At 33.1% G+C, this 2,568-nt stretch overlaps 1 protein-coding gene across 1 annotated transcript; it reads left to right on the top strand.

The window, feature by feature from the left end:
* The first annotated feature begins 202 nt into the window (after positions 1 to 202).
* On the top strand, positions 203 to 1,681 carry LOC149923386 (uncharacterized). Its single transcript, XM_090161300.1, has 5 exons — positions 203 to 574; positions 641 to 779; positions 840 to 929; positions 993 to 1,084; positions 1,146 to 1,681. Exons 1-5 carry the CDS (start codon positions 317 to 319, stop codon positions 1,161 to 1,163), a joined length of 597 nt encoding a protein of 198 aa, XP_090017426.1. The 5' UTR covers positions 203 to 316; the 3' UTR covers positions 1,164 to 1,681.
* Positions 1,682 to 2,568: the final 887 nt, after the last annotated feature.

The following is a 2,568-nucleotide window of genomic DNA, read 5'->3' as shown; positions in this document are numbered from 1 at the left end:
GATGCTCCAGCAAGGTATAAAGTCACGCACATGGTTCAGTTTAATGGAGAAAGTCCGCGCAATTGGTGTCTACATCCAGGAAAAGTGGTGGTAAAAGCTGGGAGGACGTATATACGGGAGAGGCCGAAGGTATGCCGGGGGGGTCGCCAACTAGCTGTCTTAAAGTAGGTGTAGACTAAAATTCCAGAGGAGACTAGAAAATCTCTAGTGCGCAACTGCTAGCTGCTAGGCTGTTGACGTCAACGGTTTGTTTTGAAATTATTTTGCCGCCGCCTAGGCTTATCGTTTTAACGTTGTGTAGTTGTTTAACTTAAATATGGTTTACATAAAGAGATGTTGCTATTTAAACTGCAAAAGTAGTACGAAATTTAAAGATCGGGCGGAAATGAAAAACGTAATATTCCACCCATTTCCGAAACCAAAAACAAAACTGGGAGAATGTAAAATATGGATAAATGCTACTGGGAGAACCGATTTAGTGCCAGAGAAAATAAACAAAAGGCACTATGTTTGTTCAAGGCATTTTAATGAGGGTTCAAAACCCTTACCTGGCTTTGGTGTTTTTGATTGGGTGGTAAGTAAATAACTTTCTCAAATTGATTGCTAGTATAATTGTTAATTTAGCTATTTAAATTTTAAGGATAATGATGAAAATTCATCATTACCGTGCAACACACCTTTAGATCTGTCTCTTAAAAAAGAGGAAAGCCCAAAACCCATCCTTCCAAATAAAAGAGACAGACCAAAGCTCTATTTTGCAAAAAATTTTGGCTCACATGGTAAGAGACTAAAATGAAATATGAAGATCGAGTTTTTAAAAAATAATTAAAATTTCATAGATTTTGACGAAGAGTTTTTTAAAAGCAACGAAAAGGAGTTGGTTGAAAATGTGCGACTGAATTTGATGAAATCCATTTCCTTGCCTAACAGTGTAAAAATTTTATTTGAAAATGCTTCAGTTCAATTGAACGACAATATTTTTTGTAAACTAGCCACTCTAAATGAAAAGCGTATTAAGGACAAGGCGACTTTTATGATACAAGCAAGAATATTAGGAAATGATTTTGAATTGCTAGATGAAATGGTAAATGTTTTTAACAAAATGGAACAATTTGAAAAATTAACGGAGGAAAATTTGGATTTAGTCATTGCAAATTGGGTGAGAACAATTCTAGAAGAATCTCTCCGGAAGTGGGTAATGTTAAAGCCAGACTATTCTCAGGGAGAGTGCAGCTTCACTGAATCTTGTGCACTTTTGACCAAAAAGGAAATTAACAACAAAGAAGATAACGTTATCCATCACATCGGAGGGTATATTATGAGAAAAATTTCAAAGCGTTATGAAGAATCTACATTAGAGGTACTTTTTGAAAATTGTGTAGATAAACAATTGACATCGGAATTGAGTTTTTCAAATTGGACTGATGTAATAAGTAGGGGAGGGTTAATACGCTTGACGAAACTAGGCTTTAATTTTTTCAAAAAGGTGGACAACGTAGCTAAACCATATTTTGAAACTGCATTAATTTATGTATATGATAACAAGAGAGGTAAACTGAAAGAGAGGTTGATGGAGAGTGATGTTAGCGAGGAATTTAACAGGCTTTGGGGTCAAGATGATGTAATTGGTAGGAATAGAGCTAAAACCATTTTGTATGATACTTACATAAATTGCCGAGGAAAAGCTCTAAAAAATTTTGCCCAAATCAAAATGAGCGAAGCGCAAAGAGCTTCTTTAGCTAAGAAAAAGGGGCTACGTAGAGCTATGAAAGATAATGCCACCACTAACACATGCTGTTGCAAACTTAAAAATAATAAATAGAAGCATTCATTAACTTGAAATATTTGAATGGGCCCAAAGTTCTAAGTCTTTCATGCTTTAATTAACACTAATATTGTTTTATTTTGAGGTTCCTAAATTTACAGTAGTTTTAAATTTGAAGGGGTTTGTGCAGTATTTTAAATGTGATATGTTATTTGGCTTAATTTTGTGAAAGTACAAAAAAAAAACTGGCTTTTGAGGGAAACTACATTTTATTAGTTATTAATAAAATTTATTTTTCACCAAAGTTGATGTTTTAACTATTTTTTGATGTTCCTAATTTACAGTATTTTTAAATTTCAAGGGATTTTGCAGTATTTTAAATGTTATTTTGGTTAATTTTGTGAAAGGACAAAAAAAAATAAACTTTTGAGGGAAACTCAAGTTACGTGGTTTTGGTTATCAAGCAAAGTTATTTACTTATATTTTTAACTTTTTAAATTTCGTTGTGTTACCAACTTTGGTCTTATTTATAATTGGCCTCATGATTTTAAATTTTTTTTCGCTAAACCCAAAATTTAACAAATCAGGATTTTCATTACAACCTGTGGAGCGACGGTGTTTTCCAAAGTGTCTTTCTAATGGGTCCTGATTGAATTTATCTGTTAACACAAATGGAGCTCCTTTCGATAACAAATATTTCACAGCTCCAATTACAGAAAAGACTAAAATACATAATAATCATAAATACGGGTTAAAATTCTACTACATGATTTAAATACCTGTTACGTGCAACCCTTCCAAAG

Source organism: Leiobunum rupestre, chromosome 10 (assembly GCF_980474605.1).
Source record: "Leiobunum rupestre chromosome 10, qqLeiRupe1.1.hap1, whole genome shotgun sequence".
NCBI lineage: Eukaryota > Metazoa > Arthropoda > Arachnida > Opiliones > Sclerosomatidae > Leiobunum > Leiobunum rupestre.
The sequence above is the reverse complement of the archived record's forward strand: the minus strand, read 5'-3'. Positions and strand labels throughout refer to the sequence as shown.

Coding starts and splice junctions, on each gene's coding strand:
- LOC149923386 (XM_090161300.1), top strand. CDS start 317: ATGGTTTACATAAAGAGATGTTGCTATTTAAACTGCAAAAGTAGTACG. Junction 575..640: donor TTGGTGTTTTTGATTGGGTG/GTAAGTAAATAA, acceptor TTAAATTTTAAG/GATAATGATGAAAATTCATC. Junction 780..839: donor AAAAAATTTTGGCTCACATG/GTAAGAGACTAA, acceptor AAAATTTCATAG/ATTTTGACGAAGAGTTTTTT.